Raw genomic sequence first — 22,092 nt, 5'->3', positions numbered from 1 at the left:
CACTGTTGGATGACAAAGGTGGTGGCATTTTTCTCGATCAAGTCCTACCCTATCCTGAATGACATTGATTCTCTTGGGCATTGTTGGAGATGCAATCCTCCAGGAAAATGTATTCCATCACACTCGTGACTTGTGTCATGTAGTAAATGAACATGCTTTAGAGAGTCAAAAAGCAACATATTCCCCACAACTTTCCCATTTTCTGAGCTGTTATGTCAACTTCATTCATGTAGTTGTTCCAGTTACGTTTCTGTTCAATGATGTCTGCAGAATGTTGATGTGTTTAGTAATGCTAATGTCACTGTAACAATGAGCTGAACTATAGGCAGTGATCAATGAACATCCTCATTTGTAGTTTCTGTTAGAAATGTGCTAAGAATGACAACTCTAGCCCAAATTCTCTAGCTAGCTGGAACCTGTTTGTTTCCTGTGCTCTTCTCATCTTGTTCAGGTCCTGCCTCCGTCCTGTCCCTCTAAGTTATGCAGAGTGTCGGCATTTGAGCTGGTGAGCTTGTCTTCTTGCTTTTCCATTAGGATAGATTGTATTTCCTGGCTATCTGAAAGGAATTGGGACAAGGATATGAGGAAACAGAGAAAATAAGTCTGCACAATTTGAAGCTGCCAGTCAGTACCATCTCCTCCATGAAGATTAGAACAGGTAAATGTGCATTTCCCCTTCCGATTAGTTTCTGCGACCTCTGTTTGCAAAAGAGCAGGAGATTGTGGGCAGTGACTGTCATGCACTCTGTTTGAGAAATACCTGCAATATCAAATAGATGGCAGGGTGCAAGCTATGGAATGTAGATTTGTGGAGAAAGTGAGGTCTGCAGATGCTGGAGATCAAAGTTGAAACTTTATTGCTGGAACAGCACAGCAGGTCAGGCAGCATCCAGGGAACAGGAGATTCGACGTTTCGGGCACAGGCCCTTCTTCAGGAAGGGCCTGTGCCCGAAACGTCGAATCTCCTGTTCCCTGGATGCTGCCTGACCTGCTGTGCTGTTCCAGCAATAAAGTTTCAACAATGTAGATTTGTGACTTGTGAAGTATGCAACAGTAAGGAGAAGCCTAGGTATGTTGTATAAGAGGCTTGATTGATAGAAGTTATTGGTAGGTGAGTGTTTGTAGTGTGTGGATTTAGTAATGAGGCTACTGGTGCATTTAGTAGGATATGACATTTGAAGTTCACTGACTTTGATCACTAGTGAGATTAAACTTCTCCTTTACTGCATCTGTGTTGTTGTCATTTATACTTTTGACAATAAACTGGACAGCTCTTTCTTTGTCGATGCCTACTGAGCAAGAACCTGGTGATCCTCCCATGCTGCTCAACATTACAAGGCATCATCCCTCCATTCATTGTGACTGTGCTCTCCAGTCTGGAAAGCATGTGATCTCTACCTCCAAAGGTCAACCATCCTTTACTCTTTTCCAGGTGAAATTCAGTTTCAGAATAACTCTGAAACCCTATTCCTGCGGTGTGGTAGTAGTACAGATTAATAATATTGGACCTTCTGCTGATGTTGTCAGTAAATATGGGGAATGCTGGCTCCATACAGCAGCTCTAATAATAAGTAACGTGAATTTAGTGTATTATTTACATTATACTGTGAGTTGTATTTAAGGTCCAGAGCTGTTGGTAATTGTAAATATCTCATTTGTTATTCTGAATATAGCTGCTTAAATGGGTGAAAAAATGTAATGGGACCTGGCAAGCAGTTTCACAAGGATGGTTACAAAAGAGTCTAAAATAAATGAAGTGTGTAATAGAGAAGTAAGAAGAAGATATTAGCAAGGAATTTGGCGATAGAGAATTGAAACTTCAGGTTTGTCAGAACAAGATTTTTAACTTTGAGTTATTCAAAGAAGCAGAATGGAAAGTGGGATTAGATCAGAGAGTAGGTCCAAATCAAATTAACTGTTTCAATTATGTAATTATTTTGATTTCACATGCTAATTGTTACGACACAGCGATGAACCCCTCTGTTAATTAAACTAAACACCAAGAAAAGCTCACCTCGCAATCTGTTAAAATATGAGTGACAGAGAATTCCCAAATTCCACTATTTAAAGAAAATATCAATTTATTCTCGAAGAGTGAACATTAAACAACAACTATTCACAACTCTAAGCCTCCCGTTCTCTTAACTGCTTATTACCTGCCTCCAACTCTATAACAATGTATTGTTCCAATAAAACATTTATTAAAATTACATCAACTTAATTTCAAAGCCATACAGTGGCTGTCGTCTTCGGTGTCTGTCTTCCAGCTGAAGATCTCCCTACTTTTTACTGTGAAGATGTTCCATACAAAAAGATACCTTTGAGAGAGAATGTTTCAATGTCTTGGGTATCTCTCTCTCTCTCGATGGTAGGTGTTCTGACTGATTTTCAAAATTCCTGCCTTTTTTTAATATCCAAAACATCAGTTCATCTCATTGCTTCAATGTTGTAAAACAATAAATTCAAACTCGACTGAGTTTTAGTATCCTGGGCATAATTTAAATTGATTGGTTAAATTTCAATTGTTGTCAAAACAGCAACTAACTCAGGTATCTATTTCACAGGGGAAAGTGAGGACTGCAGATGCTGGAGGTCAGAGCTGAAAATGTGTTGCTGGAAAAGCGCAGCAGGTCAGGCAGCATCCAAGGAGCAGGAGAATCGACGTTTCGGGCATGAGCCCTTCTTCAGGAATGAGTCATTCCTGAAGAAGGGCTCATGCCCGAAACGTCGATTCTCCTGCTCCTTGGATGCTGCCTGACCTGCTGCGCTTTTCCAGCAACACATTTTCAGTATCTATTTCATAGCCAGATATTACATATTTTCAATTTTCCAGTAAACTCTGAGACTGCTATGTAGTTATATGACAGGTGCTTGTAAGCTCTCAGTACAGAACAGCATTTACTCTCTCTGAAAGATACAGTACACTCCTTCACCTTCATAACATAATAAATATCTTCTTGTGAAAATCAAAACTAATGCCCGTTAGTGCAGTACAGAGGAACCTCGATTATCTGGCATTCGATTATCTGAATATCGGATTACCTGGCAAGAAGGCAATGTCCTGATGCGCGACTAAACAATGTTATTTGGCATTGGATTATCCAGAATTCAATCAACCGAACGAAATACTGCCCAACCGTGTCCTACGGATAATCGAGGTTCCTCTGTAAATGAAATACAGTGCCACCCTAACCCCTACCCATTGCATATTGCAACATTGACTGCATGGGATTCCCATATCATTCTTTGGTCTTTTCAGAAAGCACCAACACTGCCTCAAAATGTTGTGGAGGTGGGCCGTTGAATATTTTTAAGGCAGAGGAACATATGTTCTTGTTAGGCAAAGGTTTTCAGCAAGAATATTATCAGGCAAGAATTTTGTAGATAGATGGGAATGTGGAATTCAAAACATAAACCATGATCATATTGCATAATGATGCAGGCTGTAGGGGCAGAAAGGCCTCTTTCTGCTCTTAATCTGTATATTTGTCTAACACGTCAGATTCATTCTCAAGATTTATGATTACAAAACTGCAGAAATTTCAGAGAATAGCGCGTCAGAAATTTTGTCTCAAAATTAAAAGCAGTCAATAATTTTCAGTGCAGACTAAGCATATTGTTTTGCAGAATGACCTTGTGCACAGTCCTGGTTGAGGTAGTGAAAATCCTGGAATTGGGAATCACAGAATTAATCCTCAATTCTGTCTGCCACAACTTCTAACACATCAAACTGTTTTGATGACAGATGACTGAGATGTTAACTGTTTCTAATATTGAGGTAAACGAGATGTGAATAGTATTGCACAGTTCTGTCCATTGTCTGGTTGAGTTTAGTGCCTGATAGCAATAAAATTGGATACTGCCCATTATCTGTCTATGCTGCTAAAACAGTGAACCATCTGACTGTCTTTGAACAAAGCTCTTTCCTTGGGTTAGCCAATTAACAGAACTTTGTCAACTTGTCCCACTCAGTGGATTTCTATTCATTACCATTCAGCACTTTTCAAATTAGTGTAGTCCATGATTTAATCTGATAGTTGCAGTGTTATGGTCCTAGTAGATCAGTAATCTAGGGTTGAGAGATCAGATTCCTCTGTGACAGTTTGGGAAGTTGTATTTGTCGGGTTTGAAAGTGGCCAAATTGTTTTCAAAACCAAGCTGGTTCATAAGTGAAAGTTGTGGAAGGAAACCTGACATCATTATCCAGTCTAATTTACATATTGCTCCAGTCCATAATTGACTTTTAATGTTCTCATGATGATTAGGCTTGTTTCCAGAAAAGTCATGCTGCTGAGTACTTTGAGCTGAAGAATTTCAAAAGTAGATTTTAAATGCTATATTATTCTCAATCCAAAATACTCCAAAATCTAAGCTGTCTTTTCAGTGAATTTGTCATTATTAGATTAGATTAGATTAGATTACTTACAGTGTGGAAATAGGCCCTTCGGCCCAACAAGGTTGTCACACCGACCCGCCGAAGCGTAACCCACCCATTCCCCTACATTTACCACTTTACCTGACACTACGGGCAATTTAGCGTGGCCAATTCACCTGACCTGCACATCTTTGGACTGTGGGAGGAAACCGGAGCACCCGGAGGAAACCCACGCAGACACGGGGAGAATGTGCAAACTCCACACAGTCAGTCGCCTGAGTCGGAAATTGAACCCGGGTCTCTGGCGCTGTGAGTCAGCAGTGCTAACCACTGTGCCACCGTGCCACCCACATGCATCTCCATTTGTCATCTTTGATTTTATAAGGAGACAATTAAACCTGCTCTCAGCTCGTAACTGCCAAACAGATTTATTAAACAGTAAATATGTGAATAGAAAAACTGAGCACTGCAGATTTATGGTAATGACTGGCTCAAACTCTGCCTCAGAAGGTGAAAAAAAGTCTACTTTATCTGCTGTCCTGAAGTGTAATGTAAGTGCAAGGCTGAAATATTAACATTGCATGATTTGTTGCTTGCATGCTATTCGCTGGGTGATGTATTATGTCTTTGTATGGAGCAATAAGGTGAGTTGATGGACAGATGACTTTAAGGCCATATATATGAACACGTAACCCATAAAATGCATGCATGTTAAGTGAATTTTTGATTTTCTGTTAAATATCTGATATGGTAAAATTTCTGAATTTCAAGGTTTTGCCGACTTCAAGTGATGTAGTATGTCAAAACACACATCTCATCTTGTATGTTAATTAATTGGCTAAATTATGGATAAGAAAATGGTACAAAATTAAAATATCGTTAAAAGCCTTTGTTTTATTCCTTATAAAATTGAGGCAATATCATGTATTTGAACTTTAAATATTCAGGCTTGAATAAATTATATCCTGAACAATGTTATCCAGTCTAGGCAAATTGGTCAAAACTGACCAGTGACTGTAAGTAATTTGAGCACAGGGATTTCACAGTTGAAGCTGACATTTTCTCTCGTCTCAATATCCTCTCATTCAGAATCTCCAACAGACTTTCTCATGCACCCTCTCAAATTTGCATAAACACATACCTGTCCATACATACATGTGCAAGTTAATGGTGATTGAATGCAAACCTTATTTATCAATTAATTACTTTTGAAGTGTGGTTGCTGTTGTAATTATATAGGCCAAATGCAGTGCTGTGTTACTGTCATAAGGATTAGTTAAAACTTGGTGCAAACTGAGATTGAAAAAAATCTTTGTGTCTTCCACACTGTCATTACCGGTTTGTTATCTAAGCCAGTAAAAAGGAGTTACCATGACTGTGTGTAATTCTTTGACTAGATGTTTTAAAAAGAGGTTTTGAAGCATTAATTTCTTTTCTTTCATACAAGAGCTGGCGAATGCACAGAATCCCAAAATATTTTGACTTTATTTTGCTACACAGTTTGTATCTCTTTATAGACTATGTTAATGTTAATATGATAGGTTTTCTATACGTTTTACTGGTAAAATCATAATGGATCAGTCAAGGACATTATGTAACCAAGAAAAATTCTTACCATCTATGAATTCTCCTCATTACTCATGCCTGACATCCTGGGGCATCTGCTGTGATTTTGTGATTTAATCATGGTTCATCGCAGTTTGATTCAAGTTTGATTCCCCAATCCAGTGACTTTTAGTGATGGCAAGAATTAGATGGGAACAGAAAAGAAATAAACAAACAATTAGTTTCAAATACCATTTTAGTGATTATTGAAAACTTGCCAATTAGAGCAAACATTGTAGAGTATTTCCCTATTTTTTGAACAGACACGGAATTAATTTTCAGTGTACCTCTTTTAAGCATCACCTTTATAATTGGCTCATATAGTTCTGCTAAATGGTTAGTGTCATTTGCCTACAATAGGCTTTTGTCTGTGATCGCCTTTGATAGTGTAAATGCTGGGAACTGTGCTCTGTTTTGGTTCTGAAATGTTAGCATTTCAAATGTTAACATTGTAATATTTGTTATTTGCTTCAGGAAGGTGGACTGCCAGCTCAGAAAGGCACGGTGGACATGACTTTATTGATGACTGGCCGGGAGAGAGCAGAGTATGTCCGCTGGAAGAAGGAACGGGAGCAGATAGATCAAGAGAGGCTAGCACGTCACAAAAACTCCAAAGGAGAATGGAAAAGAGCATGGGATGCAAACAAAACTGAAGACATGTAGGTTTTTCTTTATTACATTAAATATTCAAGATATTTACCAGCCTTTTGTTCCTTAAGAAGAAATCATTTCTCGAGTAAATCAGCTTTGTTGAAATAATTTGTTGGTCACTGCTAATAATTTTAAGTTTTAAATTTTACTTTGTGAACTCCAAACTCAGTGCACAAGATTATGGGATGGCTGGAGCCAAATGAAAACTCAAGGGGCTTAAATTGGTTAGCCCCTGAAACCTGGTGTGGGGTGAACTTGGCTCTGGTCTGTTCAATGAAGGTGTCAGATCACATCTTTGTTGTCTGTTCATCATCTTGATCATTGCATGCAATCATTGTTCACTTGTGTAGGTCATAAGTATTAATAAGTGTCTGGTAATGCTTAAAGCTGATCTGCAGTAGTGAAAAAGGAGTTACCTTGCAGCTAATGCTGGTGCTGGCTGATTTAGGGAAGGATGGTTGATCATGGGAGTGTGCGTGCACCCAGGTTTTCAAATGCAGAGATTTAGCGGAGGAAGTGGAATGAAAGAGAAATTACTTTGACCTCAGGGGAAGTGAGTTGCAGGGTGGCGTCCAATTCTCATGATGTGCATGGACTTGGATAATCGTAGAGGACATGCTCCCAGGCTTCGGATGCAGTGCCAGAAGAAGCTTTGTGATCTCAGATCTGTGGTTCAGGTCAAAGAATGCATTTTCAAATGCCATATCTTGCTGATTGTAGTGACACCCTCAGCCACTGTTTAAATCACCAAATCCTGATTACCCACCTACCAACAATCTCCATTCATCCAAACTGAGTCCTAACATGCATATGCTTTATTTTGTTATCACCCAATTTGCATTGCTGGTAGTCTCACACACAGATTGTCAAACTCCAGCATATAGTCAAATGGGTTGCATCACATTTAGATTAGATTAGATTACAGATTAGATTAGATTACAGTGTGGAAACAGGCCCTTTGGCCCAAAAAGTCCACACCGACCCGCCGAAGCGAAACCCACCCATACCCGTACATTTACCCCTTACCTAACACTACAGGCAATTTAGCATGGCCAATTCACCTGACCCTGCACATCTTTGGACTGTGGGAGGAAACCGGAGCACCCGGAGGAAACCCACGTAGACACGGGGAGAATGTGCAAACTCCACACAGACAGTCGCCCGAGGGGGGAATTGAACCCGGGTCTCAGGCGCTGTGAGGCAGCAGTGCTAACCACTTCAACTGTTGCACTTCAACAGTTACAGTCACTTACTGTTGCACTTCAACAGGAGAAGGTTACTGAATGCAGCAGCAAGTCTGAAAAGTGGGAGAGGTATGCCTGCATGTCTCCATGAGGAGAATGAGTGTAACCATATTCTGTAGTTGCAGTTATAGATTGACCTATGAAGCTTTGAAAAATTCATAGAATTCCTACAGTGTGGAAACAGGCCCTTCAGACCAACAAGACCACACCAACCCTCCAAAGAGCAAGCCACCCAGACTCATTCCCCTACACCATTATCCTATATTTACCCCTAACTAATGCACCTAACCTATATATCCCTGAATGCTATCGGCAACTTTAGACTGTGGGGGAAACCGGAGAACCCGGTGGAAATACAGGGGGGAGAATGTGCAAACTCCATACAGACAGTCTTCCGAGGTTGGAATCGAACCCGTGTCCCTGGCTCTGTGAGGCAGCGGTGCTAACCACTGTTAAGAGTGTGGTGCTGGAAAAGCACAGCAGGTCAGGTAGCATCTGAAGAGCAAGAGAATTGACATTTTGGGCAAAACCCCTTCATCAGGAATGAGGCTTGTGAGCCGAGAGGGTAGAGAGATAAATTGGGGGGGGGATAGATAGCTGAGAGTGCGATAGGTAGGTGGAGGTGGAGGTATTGGTAATAGGTCGGAGAGGAGGGTGGAGCGGATAGGTGGTTGGAAGGTTGGAACTGGGATAAGGTAGGGAGAGGGCAAATGAGGAAACTGGTGAAATCCATGGCATAAATTCCCCTCTTAATCTGATGCCCTCTAATCCTCGATTTCCCAACCCTGGAAAAAAGACTGACTGCATTTACCCTATCCAGACCCTTGAGTCCTGGCAACATCCTTGTAAATTTCTTCTGTATTCTTTCCAGTTTAATAACATCCTTCCTATAGCAAGATGAGCAAAACTCAGCACAATACCCCAAGTGCAGCCTCACCAATGTCTTATACAACTGGAACATAACTTGTCAACTTCTATATTCACTGCCCTGAGTGATGAAGGCCAGTGTGCCAAAAGCCTTCTTCACTGCCCTGTCTACCTGTGACTCCACTTTCAGACAACCAAACACCTGAAATCCAAGGTCCCTCTGTTCTACCACAATCCTTCGGGCCCTACAATTCACCATAAAATGTTATACTTATCAATATTAAACTCCATTTGCCATTTCTCGGCCCACTTTACCAAGATCCTGCCGCATTTTCTGATAACGTTCCACATTGTCTACAATACTGCCTACTTTAGTGTCACTTGCAAACTTACTAATCATGCCTTGTACATTCTCATCCAAATTATTGATATAGATAACAAATTAATGGGCCCAGCACTGACCCCTGAGGCACTCCACTAGTCACAGGCCTCCAGTCCGACAAGCATCCTTCCACTATTACCCTCTGCTTCCTACCATCAAGCCAATTTCTAGCTCCCCCTGGATTCCATGTAATTTATCCTTCCAGAGCAACCTCTCATGTGGAACCTTACCAAAGGCCGTATAGAAATCCATATAGACTGCGTCTGCCGCCCTGCCCTCGTCATCCTTCTTGGTCACTTCATCAAAGACCTCTAACAAATATGTGAGGCATGATCTCCCACGCACAAAGCCATGCTGATTACTCCAAATCAAACCCTGTCTTTCCAAATGCATGTATATCTTAACTCTCAGAATCTTCTCAATAACATATCTACCACAGACTTACTGGTGTATAGTTCCCAGACTATTCTTTCCAGCCCTTCTTGAATAAGGGCACAACATTCCCTACCCTCCAGTCCTCTGTAATCTCACCAATGGCTAACAATAATGTAAAAATATCAACTAGGGCCTCCGCAATTTCTTCTCTGGCCCCTAGCAGAGTTCTTGGGATATATCTGGTCAGGATCAGGAGATTTATCCAGCTTCATATATTCTAATACATCGAACACCAGCTCTACTATGATATGGGCTGTCCACAAGACATGACCACTATTTTCCCCCAATTCCCAAGCCTTCATGCCTTTCTCCACAGTAAACTTCTGCTGTTCTACACATACATATCCACTTTAGTCCTTGAGGGGTCCTATTCGCTCTCTAGTTAATTTTCCTTTAATATATTTAAAGAACCTCTTTGGAGTCACCTTAACCTTCTCACGCCACTTTTCGCTCTCCTGATTTCCTTCTTCAGTAAACACATGTATCCCCTATATATCTCTAGGGATTCCCTTGATCTGTACCTAAGCTATACTTCCTTTTTTCTGGTCAAAGCCTCAATATCTCTAGTCATCCAGGATTCACTATTCTTGTCAATCTTGCCTTTCACCCTCTCAGGAAATATCGATCTTGAACTTCAGCTATCTCACTTTGAAAGGCCTCCCATTTGTCACAGGTTCCTTTGCCTGGAAACAAACTACTCCAAGCTCCTATTTAATTCTATCAAAATTCATCTTGCCGCAATTTAAAATTTGAACCTGTTGATCAGTGTTGTCCCTTTCCATAACTATTTTAAAATTAATATAACTATGGTCACTGGTCGCAAAGTGCTCCCCCATTGTCATGTCTCCTGCCCTGCACTATTTCCCAAGAGTAGGTCAAGGATCACTATGTGCTGCTTGAGCAAACTTTTTCCTGAATGCACTTAACATGAGGATAAAGGAAGCACTCATAAGGTCTAGGTTACTGAAAACAGACGAAGTTTTGGAAGAATATTGGGAAAGTAGGACCAATCTGGAACGAGGAATTAAGAAGGCTAAAAGGGGTCATGAAATATCTTTAGCAAACAGAGTTAAGGAAAATCCCAAAGCCTTTTATTCGTATGTAAGGAGGAAGAGGGTAACTAGAGAAAAGGTTGAAAAATGTGTTGCTGGAAAAGCGCAGCAGGTCAGGCAGGATCCAAGGAGCAGGAGAATCGACGTTTTGGGCATAAGCCCTTCTTCAGCTCATTCCAAAGAAGGGCTTATGCCCGAAACGTCGATTCTCCTGCTCCTTGGATGCTGCCTGACCTGCTGCGCTTTTCCAGCAACACATTTTTCACTTCTGACCTCCAGCATCTGCAGTCCTCACTTTCTCCTAGAGAAAGGGTTGGACCACTCAAGGACAAAGAAGGAAAGTTATGTGTGGAGTCGGAGATTCTTAATGAGTACTTTGCATCAGTATTCACGGAGAAGAGGGACATAACAGATGTTGAAGTTAGGGATAGATGTTTGATTACTCTAGGTTTATGGGCGGTATAGAGGCGGTTAGCACTGCTGCCTCACAGCGGCAGAGACCTGGGTTCAAATCCCGCCTCAGGCAACTGTCTGTGTGGAGTTTGCACATTCTCCCCGTGTCCGCGTAGGTTTCCTCGGGTGATGTGGTTTCCTCCCACAGTCCAAAGATGTGCAGGTCAGTGAATTGGCCATGCTAAATTGCCCATAGCGTTAGGTGAAGGGGTAAATGTAGGGGAATGGGTCTGGGTGGGTTGCTCTTCGGAGGGTCAGTGAGGACTTGCTGGGCCGAAGGGCCTGTTTCTACACTGTAAGTAATCTAATCTAAAAGAAAGTGGACATAAGCAAGGAGGAAGTGTTGGGTATTCTAAAAGACATTAAGGTAGACAAGTCCCCAGGTCCAGATGGGATCTATCCCAGGTTACTGAGGGAAGCGAGAGAGGAAATAGCTGGGGATTAACAGATATCTTTGCAGCATCCTTGAACAAGGGTGGGGTCCTAGAGGATTGGAGAATTGCTAATGTTATCTCATTGTTTAAGAGGGTAGCAGGGATAATCCAGGTAATTATGGACTGGTAAGCCTGACATCAGTGGTAGGGAAGCTGCTGGAGAAGATACTGAGGGATAGGATCGATTTACATTTGGAAGAAAATGGTCTTATCACTTTGGTTTTGTGCAGGGAAGATCATGTCTTGCAAACTTAATAGAATTCTTTGGATACAGAACTGGCTCAAAAGTAGAAGACAGGGTGCTGGTGGAGGGTTTTTTTTCGGACTGGAAGCCTGTGACCAGTGGAGTGCTACAAGGATTGGTGCTGGGTCCTCTGCTTTTAGTCATTTATATAAATGATTTGGATGTGAGCATAAGAGGCACTGTTAGTAAGTTTGCAGATGATACCAAAATTGGAGGTGTAGTGGACAGCAAAGAAGGTTACCTCAGGTTACAATGAGATATTGATCAGAAGGGCCAATAGACTGAGAAGTGGCAGATGGAGTTTAATTCAGATAAATGCGAGGTGCTGTATTTTGGGAAAGCAAATCTTTGCAGGACTTATACACTTAATGGTAAGGTTCTAGAGAGTGCTGCTGAACAAAGAGACCTTGGAGTACAGATTCATAGCTCCTTGAAAGTGGAGTTGCAGGTAGATAGGATAGTGAAGAAGGCGTTTAGTATACTTTCCTTTATTGGTCAGAGTATTGAGTACAGGAGTTGGGAGGTCATGTTGCAGCTGTGCAGGACATTGGTTAGGCCACTTTTGGAACATTGCATGCACTTCTGGTCTCCTTCCTATCAGAAAGATGTTGTTAAACTTGAAAGGGTTGAGAAAAGATTTACAAGGATGTTGCCAAGGTGGAGGATTTCAGTTGAATAGGCTGAGGCTGTTTTTCCTGGAGCTTCAGAGGCTGACGGATGACCTTATAGAGGTTTACAAAATTATGAGGAGCATGGATAGGATAAATAGACGAAGTCTTTTCCCTGGGGTCGGGGAGTCCAGAACTAGAGGGCATAGGTCAGGGTGAGAGGGGAAAGATATGAAACAGACCTAAGGGGTATCTTTTTCACGCAGAGGGTGGTACATGTATGGAATGAGCTGCAAGAGGAAGTGGTGGAGGCTGGTACAATTGCAACATTTAGGAGGCATTTGGATGGCTATATGAATAGGAAGTGTTTGGAGGGATATCGGCCGGGTGCTGGCAGGTGGGACTAGATTGGGTTGGGATACCTGGTCAGCATGGACGGGTTGGACCAAAGGGTCTGTTTCCATGCTGTACATCTCTGACACAATGACTCTATGACTCTAAGTGGCAAAGTTGATTGGTGAGGGAAGGGCTGTAGATGTCATATATATGGACTTCAGTTAAGTGTTTGATAAGGTTCCCCAAGGCAGGCTGATGGAGAAAGTGAAGTTGCATGGGGTCCAGGATGTACTAGCTAGATGGATAGAGAACTGGCTGGGCAGCAGGAGACAGGGAATAGTAGTGGAAGGGAGTTTCCCAAATTGGGCAACTGTGGCCAGTGGTGTTCCACAAGGTTCTTTGTTGGGGGCCACTGTTGTTTGTGACATACATAAATGATAAGTGGTCTGCTTAGCAAGTTTGCAGATGACACTAAGATTGGTGGAGTAGCAGATAGTGAAGGGGATTGTCAGAATACAGCTGAATATAGATAGATTGGAGAGTTGGGCAGAGAAATGACAGATGGAATTCAATCCAGGCAAATGCAAGGTGATGTATTTTGGAAGATCCGATTCAAGAGCTAAAATTGATGTACAGAGAGATCTGGGTATTCAGGTCCATTATACCCAGAAGTCATGTTACAAATGTATAGGGAAAAAGTGAGGACTGCAGATGCTGGAGATCAGAGCTGAAAAATGTGTTGCTGGAAAAGCGCAGTAGGTCAGGCAGCATCCAAGGAGCAGGAGAGTCGACTTCTCGGGATTCCTGAAGAAGGGCTTATGCCCCAAAAGTCAATTCTCCTGCTCCTTGGATGCTGCCTGACCTACTCGCTTTTCCAACAACACATTTTTCAGTACAGATGTATAGGGCTTTGTTTTGGCCACATTTGGAATACTGCGTACAGTTCTGGTCGCCATATTACCGAAAGGATGTGGATACTTTGGAGAGGGTACAGAGGAGGTTCATCAGGATGTTGCCTGCTACGGAAGGCGCTAGCTATGAAGAGAGGTTGAATAGATTAGGACTATTTTTATTAGAAAGATGGAGATTGAGGGGGGACTTGATTAAGGTCTACAAACTCATGAGAGATATAGACAGGGTGGATAGCAATAAGCTTTCTCCCAGAGTGGGCGATTCATTACTAGGGCTCGCAAGTTCAAGGTGAGAGGGAAAAAGTTTAAGGAAGATATGCATGGAAAGTTCTTTATGCAGAGAATAGTGGGTGCCTTGAACATGTTACTAGCAAAGGTGGTAAAGGCGGGCACAATAGCGTCATTTGAGATGTATCTAGACAGATATATGAATGGGCAGGGACCAAAGAGATACCAATCCTTACAAAATAGGTGATATGTTTAGACTAGATTCTAGATTCTCTTCAGTATGGAAACAGGCCCTTCAGCCCAACAAGTCCACACCGCCCCTCCGAAGAGAAACCCACCCAAACCCATTCCCCTACCCTATATTTACCCCTGACTAACGCACCTAACACTGTGGGCAGTTTAGCATGGCAAATTCACCTGACCTGCACATCTTTGGATTGTGGGAGGAAACCCACGCAGACACAGGGAAAATGTGCAAACTCCACACAGACAGGCGGGAATCGAACCCTGGACCCTTGTGCTGTGAGGCAGAAGTGCTAACCACTAAGCCACCATGCCTCCCATAAGGCGCGGATAGAGGATTTGATTGGCACAGGCTTGGAGGGCCGAAGGGTCTGTTCCTGTGCTGTAATTTTCTTTGTTCTTTGTTCGAACACCATCTAAGCCCTTAACACAATGGCAGTCTCAGTTATGTTAGGAAAATTAAAATTGCCGACTCTTACAGCCCTGTTGCTCCTGCAAGTTTCCTCATTCTCCCTGCATATCTGTTCCTCTAATTCCTGTTGACTACTTGGAGGCCTGTAGTACAATCAAAATCACGCCACCATCCCCTTCTTATTTCTTAGCTCCACCCACAAAGCCTCACTGGATAAGTCTTCAGTTATTTCATTTCTCATTACTGCTGTGATGCACACCTTAATCAAAAATGCAATTTCCCCCCCTGCCCCCCTTTCCATCATCTCTGTCCCACCTAAAACACTTGTACCCTGGCACATAAGCTTCCAGTCCTGTCCCTCCCTTAGCTATGTTTCTATAATGGCTATAATATCCCAATTCCACATACCTATTCACGTCCTGAATTTATCGACCTTACCTGACCGCCTTCTTGCATTAAAATAGATGCAGTTTACTCCAACAGGCATTCCTTGCTCTCTGTCCTATTCCAGCCTGACCAGTCTCTTCACTTTACTATTTATGATTACTGTACCTCCTTTCAGCCTCGCACATTTCTCCTTGTTATTGAGGATCCCACCCCAGTAAAGCTAGTTTAAACTGTCTCGTCGCACAAGTAAACCTGGCCGCCAAAATATTGGTTCCCTCTAGTTCAGATGAAGCATGTCCCTCTTGGAGCAGGTCATCTCTGCCCCAGAAAAGATCCCAATGATCTAAAAATCTGAATCCCTGCCCCAGTACCAATTCTTCAGCCACACATTCATCTGCCATATCCTCCTGTTCTTACTGTCCCTAGCACATGCAAGTGGAAGTAATCCAAAGATTACCATCAAAGAGGTCCTGATTTTTTTACAGCTCTCTATAATCCTTATCCCTATTTGTACCCATGTCATTTGTGCTCACATGCACAATGACTTCTGGCTGTTCATCATCTCCCTTGAGAATGTACTACAGATGCTCCAAGACATGCTGGACCCTGGCACCTGGGAAGCAACATACCATCCTGGATTCCCATTTGAGGCCACAGAATCTCCTGTCTGTCCCTCTAACTATCGAGTCTCCTGTTACTAAGGTCCTGTTTGCCTTTATTCTTTCCCACTCTGCCCTGGAGCCAGTCATAGTGCCACCAACCTGGCCATTACTGCTTTCCCCTGAACAGTCTTCCCCCATGCCCCACCCTGTAACAGATATTGACTCTTTATGTACTTTAAAAGATCATGTAGAGCTGGGATGTGCACATGGTGATACACTGGACATAAGTATGGTGCTACCAGGGCAGCAAGAAAGGATAACTGAGGTGCCTGCTCATCTGTGGGTGAGGCTGCACTCTAGTTCTGCTATAGAAAACTCCGATAATGACAGCAAAGAATTAGACTACACAAGAAGTCTGATAATTGCAGACATCCAAATGCATGGTGCATTGGGAAGCCTACCAGAAATCTCATGTTAAATACAGCTAGCACATGGTGACATAACCAAGATGCTGTGATGTACACAGACCGTGGATAATGTAGTGTCTGTTCTCTCCCAGCATCTCCATCAAGGGAAGGAATCCCTTTTGATTCAAGTGCATGGCAGACTTGACATGAGACACACACAAAGATGTATTGTATAGTCATTTGAATTCCTGTATGACAAAGAAACGTGCAAATTATGCAAATCTTTGTGCTTGCTTCACCTTCTCAGTGTTAGCTGAAGCTGCCTCACTTCAAATAGCAGTCAGTAACATCCCATCTTCCAGCACTTTGGCTATGTCACCATTCACCTGGCAGCTGTCTTCTGTGCCAGCTGTATTTAAACAACATCTTCCAGCACTTTGCCTTGTATGCCTTAGCATCGCAAGCGCACATCTAAATATTTCTTAAATGTCATGAACGTTTCTCCCTCAACCATAAGCAGAGAATTCTAGATTCCCACTATCCTCTGGGTAAAAAGGTTTTCCCTCACATCTCCTGTATACCACCTGCCTCTTCCCTTTAAATCCCCTTTCACTGATCTGTCCACAAAGGTGACAGGTTAGAACATAAAACAGCACAGTCCAGGCCCTTCAGCCCTCAATGTTATGGCAACCTTTTATCCTACTCTTAAGATCAAACTAACTTACATACCCTTCATTTTGCTATCATCCATGTGCCTTTCCCAGTGTCGCTTAAATGTCCCTGATGTGTCTGATTGTACTACCAACGCTGGCAATGTACCCACATGCACCCACCACTCTCTGTGTAAAGATCTTACCTCTGACATCTCCCCTAAACCTTCCTCCAATTACCTTAAAATTATGTCCCATGTGATATCCATTTCTGCCCTAAGAAAATGTCTCTGACTATCTACTCTATCTATCCATGCCTTTCATCATCTTATACACCTCTATCAAGTCACCTCTCATCCTTCTTCACTCCAATGAGAAAAGCCCTAGCTCCCTCAACCTTTCTTCATAAGACATGCCCTCCAGTCCAGGCAGCATCCTGGTAAATCTCCTCTGCACCGTCTTTAAAGCTTCCACATCCTTCTTGTAATGAGGTGACCAGAACTGAACGCAATATTCCAAGTGTGGTCTAACCAGGTGCTTTATAGAGCTGCAACATTACCTCATGGCTCCTGAACTTTATAACTCTGTTCATGAAAGCCAACACACCATAAGCCTTCTTAACAACACTGTCAACTTGGATAGCAACTTTGAGGAATCTATAGATGTGGGCCACAAGATTCCTTATTCCTTGACACGGCCAAGAATCTTGCCTTTAACCCTGTAATCTGCATTCAAATTCAACCTTCCAAAATGAATCACCACACTTTTTCAGTTGAACTCCATCTGCCACTTCTCAGCCCAGTTCTGCATCCTGTCAGTCTACCATTGCAACCTACAACAGCCATCCACACTATCCACAACTCCATCAACATTTGTGTCATCGGCAAACTTACTAACCCATCCTTTCACTTCCTCATCCAAGTCATTTATAAAAATCACAAACAGCAGAGGTCCCAGCACCGATCCCTGTGGAACACCAAGCTCCATGCTGAATACTTTCCATCTACTACTACCCTCTGTCTTCTATAGGCTAGCCAACTGTGTATTCAGGCAGCCAAATTTCCCTGTATCCCATGCCTCCTTACCTCCTGAATAAACTTACCATGGAGAACTTTATCAAACATCTTGCTAAAATCCATATAAACCACATCCACTGCTCTACCTTCATCAATGTATTTTGTCACATCCTCAAAGAATTCATTAAGGCTTGTGAGGCATGTCCTGCCTCTCTCAAAGCCATGCTGACTGCCCCTAATCAAGCTATGCTTTTCCAAATAATCATAAATCCTATCTGCCAGAATCCTCTCGAATAATTTGCCCACCACTGATGTAAGACTGATGGGTCTGTAATTCCCAGGGTTATCTCTATTCCCTTTCTTGAATAAGAGAATAACATTTGCCACCCTCCATTCATCTGGTACTACTCCAGTAGACAGTGAGGATGCAAAGATAATTGCCAAAGGCGCTGCAATCTTTTCCCTTGCTTGCCGTAGTAACCTGCACAGTTCCTGCCTAACAGCATTGTGATTTCCCCCTCCCCCAATTAAATACTTTCCCATACCTTCTGCTCCTATCCCTCTCCACGACTATAATATCAGGAAGTTGTGATCACTGTTACCGAAATACTCTCCCGCTGAGAGATCTGACACCTGGTCTGGTTCGTTGCCTCCCCTCTCGTGGTCTATCTACGTATTGAGTCAGGAATCCTTCCTGGACACTCCTGACAAAATCTACTTCATCCAAAATATTTGCACAAAGAAGATTCCAATCAATCAGTTGAAGTCAGCCATTGGCAACAACCCTTTGCACCTTTGCAAAATCTGCCTCCCAATCTGCTCCTATGTCTCTGTTGCTATTGGAGGATCTATAGAAAATTCCCAATAACGTGACTGCTCCTTTCCTGTTTCTGATTTCTACCCATTTTGATTCAGTAGACAAACCCTCCAAGACAACCTCCCTTACTACTGTCCTTTCCTGTATGCACTATCCATGACCCTCTTAATTTTATATATTACAATCTTGTCGCTCCTCAGTTTCTTCTGTTCTAAGAAATATAACCCCAGTCTAGCCAATCTCTCTTCATAACTAAAACTCTCCAGGCTAGGCAACATCCTAATAGATCTTAGTAACTTGTCTAGTGCAATCACATCCCTCGTATAATATAGATTCTAGAACTGCACATAATTCTCCAACTGTAGCCTAGCCAATGTCTTACACAGTTCCAGCATAGTCTTCCAGCTGTTAATTTTTATGAGTCGGCAAATAAAGCAATTTTGACTGCACGTCCGGCAATAAGGGATGTACAATGGTCTCACCAGCGATGCCTAGTCCCACTGTGTAGCTACTGTCGGGGCCTACAAACTGCTCCAATCCTTGCCTTCCTTGCTATTTCTTATCTCTACCCAAACTGAATCTACCTTTCAGTCCTTGGAACTGAGATTATTTCTAGCGGCTTTGCTTGTCCTTTATACACATTCACACATATTTGACATTTTGGAAGTATAGGAAGAAAGGTAAAAGAGGTTGAGTAGCTTTGTTAGTAAAGGGCACATACTTTCAACATGAGTTTTTGCTGAAATTCAGTTAGGAATTTAATTAGTTCCTTAATCATCCTCTGTGGATAAGATTTCTTGCTCTTCCCTCAAGTTGTGTCTGTGCCACTGAACCCCACATTGACTCTGCTCACTCTCCCACTCATGTTGAATTCTAGAAAGTCTTCTCGATCACCTATGTGCAAATGGTTTGTGCGGTAATCTTAAAGTCTGCAGAAATGTTCCTTCATTCCGTATAGACTACTGATACTTTAAACAGTTGTAGGAGACTCTATAATGTGTAAGATTGAAGCAATAGTTCGAAGAAATAAACCAACAATTAACCTGCAGGTAGTTGCGGTAGAAAGAGTTGATGGCAGAAGTTTAAGAAGAGTTGTTCTTCACGCAGCTTGATGTAGCACGCAGCTCTGTCAGTTTGGAGTGTGGGCTTATAAAATAGCAGCATTGGTGTTCAATCAGTGTTGTACATCAATGAGTACCGTTTTCTACCTGCTCTCCATGTGGCTATCTGATGTTAGTTAAAAATCACACAACACCAGGTTTATTTGGAAGAACTAGCTTTCTTTCATCAAATAGCTGTGGAGCAAAATCATAAGACACAGAATTTATAGCAAAAGATCATAGTGTTATGCATGCAACTGATACAATATATTGAACAAACATAATCAGTTGTGTGGTTTTTTTCAACTTTGTCCATTCCAGTCCAACACGAGCACCTCCACATCATATCTGATATTAGTTATGCATACGTTTGAAAGTTTTTCCCATATGCTGTCCAGTGCACTTGGTCAGATATGTGTTCCTGAGGCATGAGTACAATTTGCCAACCTTTAAGAGCTTCATAATTTCCAAAAATGGCAATTCGGAGGCTAGTTGCATAACCCTGTAAATTTACATTTGTAGATCATGACTTTCATTGCCTTTACAAAATTCATCTCAATCTTGATATTAAATTTCAGTTTTCCAGCATTGATTAGGTTTAGAATATATTTTATAAATCTTAACAAAATGAACCATTTAACATTGAGTTATGAAGAATTTTTTTTTCCTGCATACTGAGATGAAACTAATAAATTTGTAAAATGAGATTTTCTTCCATCCAGATGACATCATTCCAAAGTGCAGATGTTTCAAACTTGCATTTTCTTATCAATTCTTTATCTTTTCACAAGGTTTCGAGAAGATTTTGCTGTGGAAAATGAGCTTGGTTTTCATAAAAGAAAAGGTCAGTGTTTAAAATTGTGTAGTACATACTAATTAAAAATTATACAACTGGAGATGGGTTGCTTGAATTAAATAGTGGTAATCTTTGTAATTACACATCAAGGTGATAATCTTTGGATTTGTTGGAGTTTATATGTTACTGAATTCTCCAATCAATAAATAAATTCTTGAACTTTCTCATGATTGATCTATATGTAAAAGCACGTTAGTGTCTGAAATATTTTGTTGGAATCAATATCCTATGCAAAAAAAATGTATATTTACAGCTTAGTTTTCCTCCTATAGAATTCCATCTTGAGTTAGTCTTTGCAGCTGTTGAACATAGATTATGGCAGTCCTTCTATAGGACCGAAAGACAAGTTATTTATGTAATTATAGATATACAGTGCATTGTGTTCCTTTACTGATTCAGCTACAGTTTTTAATGTTACAGCCCTCTCTTTTTTTGTTAAACTCATTCTCAAACACATCACTCCTATTCTCAATTAAGCTTCAGCTTTACCCAGTCCTTCATTTTCTTTGCATTACTTCACTCCTCATTATGTATTGCTGTCTAAGTCTAATCTCAGTCCATATGCACTGCATTTGTTTCATAGCCAAGCTCATTGATTGCACTGTATCCAACAGATGAATTCCTGACTTTCACTTGCTTGCTAGCCTTTTTTAAAAATCCTATTTTGGAAAAGAGAAGCGCAGTGTGTCGGATGGGGTGGTGTTAAGGATGAAACTTGAAGGCCCCATGCTACATAAAGTCTGGCTGCAGTAAGGATTCTCTGGTGATAAGGGACACATTTACATCTTTCGTAATCAATGATAGAGGTACTCTGAACTCATAGATGGCTGGTGATAAAATTAAATATATTCTTAACCCATATGCTGACTTTATTTTACCCATATCTGATCTGAGAAGATGGAGTTCTGTGATTGTTAAGAACATTTTTTTCTCAGCTAATTCATATCCCTTTCTGTTGTTTTTGAGGTCCTTCATATGTACAGGTCAGTGGAGATACACAAAGGTGATTATTCAGGGATTCTCATTCCTTCTTGAGGCTTTGCTGTCGCATAACATATAGCTTGTGCCACCACAAATGTCACATTTCATTTGGTCCAGTTAGAGATTTAGTTGGGTTTTTATCCGGTGATAGCCCTCTAATGTTGTAAAGCATTCTACAGTGATTCAAAAGAAAGGTATTCAACAAAACTTCATACGGAATTACATAAGGAGATAGGAAAACTGATAACTAAAAACATAGTTAAAGAGGCAAGTATTTACAGAGCACATGAAGGAGGAAAGAGGTCAACTGTGGCAGGTTTACTGAATGAATTCCAGAGATTATAGGCATTGTCATCTGAAGATGGGGCAACTAATGGCAAAGTACTTAAAATTGGAGAGAGTTATAAACTGAAATTTTGTGCCCCACATTCTGAGGGCAGGCTGGCACATGAGATGTGTTGCCTGCACTCTTCAATTGGTATTCTGTCATCACTGGGGTAGTTGTCACGCATGTTGTCTAGCAGCCTAACTGCAGGTTCTGGGCAGGTGAGTGGGGCATGGTAGAGGGATGCTTCATTCAGATTTAGACATATTGAGTGAGTGGGAAAATGCATGGCAGATGAAGTACAGTCAGTTCTGCTATTACGTGTGTTTAAATGCAGTCATGATTTGGAGATGCCGGTGTTGGACTGGGGTGTTCAAAGTTAAAAATCACACAACACTAGTTTATAGGGTAAAAACAATGACTGCAGATGCTGGAAACCAGAGTCTGGATTAGTGGTGCTGGAAGAGCACA

The 22,092-nt window shown here is 41.6% G+C and overlaps 1 protein-coding gene across 5 annotated transcripts in view; it reads left to right on the top strand.

The window, feature by feature from the left end:
* Nucleotides 1–22,092, top strand: part of LOC122553883 (uncharacterized) — a 287,844-nt gene that overhangs the window by 164,500 nt on the left and 101,252 nt on the right. For all 5 annotated transcript variants that reach the window (XM_043698346.2, XM_043698344.2, XM_043698343.2 and 2 more), the window contains 2 exons: nucleotides 6,455–6,639; nucleotides 20,251–20,303. In XM_043698346.2, coding sequence (XP_043554281.1) covers nucleotides 6,455–6,639; nucleotides 20,251–20,303 — 238 coding nt within the window. The remainder of the gene's footprint in view (nucleotides 1–6,454; nucleotides 6,640–20,250; nucleotides 20,304–22,092) is intronic.

Source organism: Chiloscyllium plagiosum, unplaced genomic scaffold (genome assembly GCF_037043375.1).
Source record: "Chiloscyllium plagiosum isolate Xiang-an unplaced genomic scaffold, Cpla_swu_hap1 HiC_scaffold_8, whole genome shotgun sequence".
NCBI classification, from domain to species: domain Eukaryota; kingdom Metazoa; phylum Chordata; class Chondrichthyes; order Orectolobiformes; family Hemiscylliidae; genus Chiloscyllium; species Chiloscyllium plagiosum.
The sequence above is the reverse complement of the archived record's forward strand: the minus strand, read 5'-3'. Positions and strand labels throughout refer to the sequence as shown.